The 1,383-nt window shown below is 35.0% G+C and overlaps 1 protein-coding gene across 1 annotated transcript; it reads right to left on the bottom strand.

Moving 5' to 3' along the window:
* Positions 1-445: 445 nt before the first annotated feature.
* Positions 446-1,183, bottom strand: LOC104881838 (probable protein arginine N-methyltransferase 1). Its single transcript, XM_010663165.1, has 2 exons — positions 1,124-1,183; positions 446-778 (listed from the first exon to the last, which is right to left on the bottom strand). Exons 1-2 carry the CDS (start codon positions 1,181-1,183, stop codon positions 446-448), a joined length of 393 nt encoding a protein of 130 aa, XP_010661467.1.
* Positions 1,184-1,383: the final 200 nt, after the last annotated feature.

Here is a 1,383-nt window from a genome sequence, read left to right on the forward strand (position 1 = left end):
AACGATAATGCGCTTGCAAGGGAAACAAGGTTAGCTCATAAAAACAAATATAAAACAATCTCATATGTATCTCAAAACAAACCAAAGTCAATCGATGTCAATCATGCATTTCATTTAAATTATTATCAAAGAAAATATCATAGATATTGGGTCCCCACCAAGGCCCAATTTATTTGCATGAATTAATTTTATGAGCTCCATCTTTCTAATGATCATGTGGAAGGATCATAGAAATTTGAAAGAAATTTCATTATTTTTGGAATCATAAAATTTATTCATGCTTATTAAAAATCGAGAAAAATCAAGGAAATCTAGAAAGATGCATGCCAAAAAGAATATGGCAACAAATTTATTGAAGCTTAAATTTCATTAATCTAGAATCTCCTAAGGATAAAGTTTAAAAAAACTGAGATTATTTTGATGGAAAAAGATTTGAAAACCTGAATCAAAACAAATTCACATAAGGATAAAAGAAATGCATTAGGAGGGTAGTAAGATGGCCATGCGAGCTAAGCTGAATATCATTGTTGTTGCAGAACTCCATAATACTGAAACTCAGGCAGCCTATGATAGCCAGTTGCAGATTTGTCCACACCATCTCTATCAGAGTCATCTCAGAGATGCCCATCCTCTCGAGTAACCGGCAGTTTGTGACAGTCTGATTCTGATCAACTCTGTCCACAAGTGGTTTCATCATTACTTGCCTCTCGATGCAGCTCATGTCAAAGTCATACACACTGTTCAGAAATTTAACCTTGTCTTCTTTGTACTCTGAGTCCTATGGTTTTCAATACTCATGGATGATTCTGACTAATTTAGTTGGGCCAAATTCAACCGTGAGCTCATCTCATTCGTCAAATGTGAACTCACCATACTGCTAAACGTATGCAGCCTTCTCAATCATGTTCATTACCTTTTCAAACATGTCCTCGCAGAACTCTTCCCAGGTACCCTTTGTTTACTTCTGCAGAATTTTGAATTTTTGAAATTCAATGTTCATCATCACCAACTAGAAACCAGCATACAGCTAGCCAGCCTGTCCCATGATTGCAGAAACATTATCCTTATTTTTTCAAGAATTTGGCATCCTAAACACAAACAGAATGCTCTATGCTTTGAACACAAACTCCGTCTTTCCAGATTTTGTAGCTGCATCAACTGCATCAACTGCATCTTCTGCCATGCTCCGATAAGTGATCCATTTTCCACCTCCAACTTATGACAAATTACGGACTTCCAAAGTAAAGATGTTTAAGAAACAATGTATAATGACTGAAATCCTCCTTACCGTATGCAGGAGATAACATCAAATATATATAGAATAAATTACAACAATGTAATCCTATAAAATAGGAAAGATTTGAAATACAAATATTGAAAAAC

Source organism: Vitis vinifera, chromosome 15, assembly GCF_030704535.1.
Source record: "Vitis vinifera cultivar Pinot Noir 40024 chromosome 15, ASM3070453v1".
NCBI lineage: Eukaryota > Viridiplantae > Streptophyta > Magnoliopsida > Vitales > Vitaceae > Vitis > Vitis vinifera.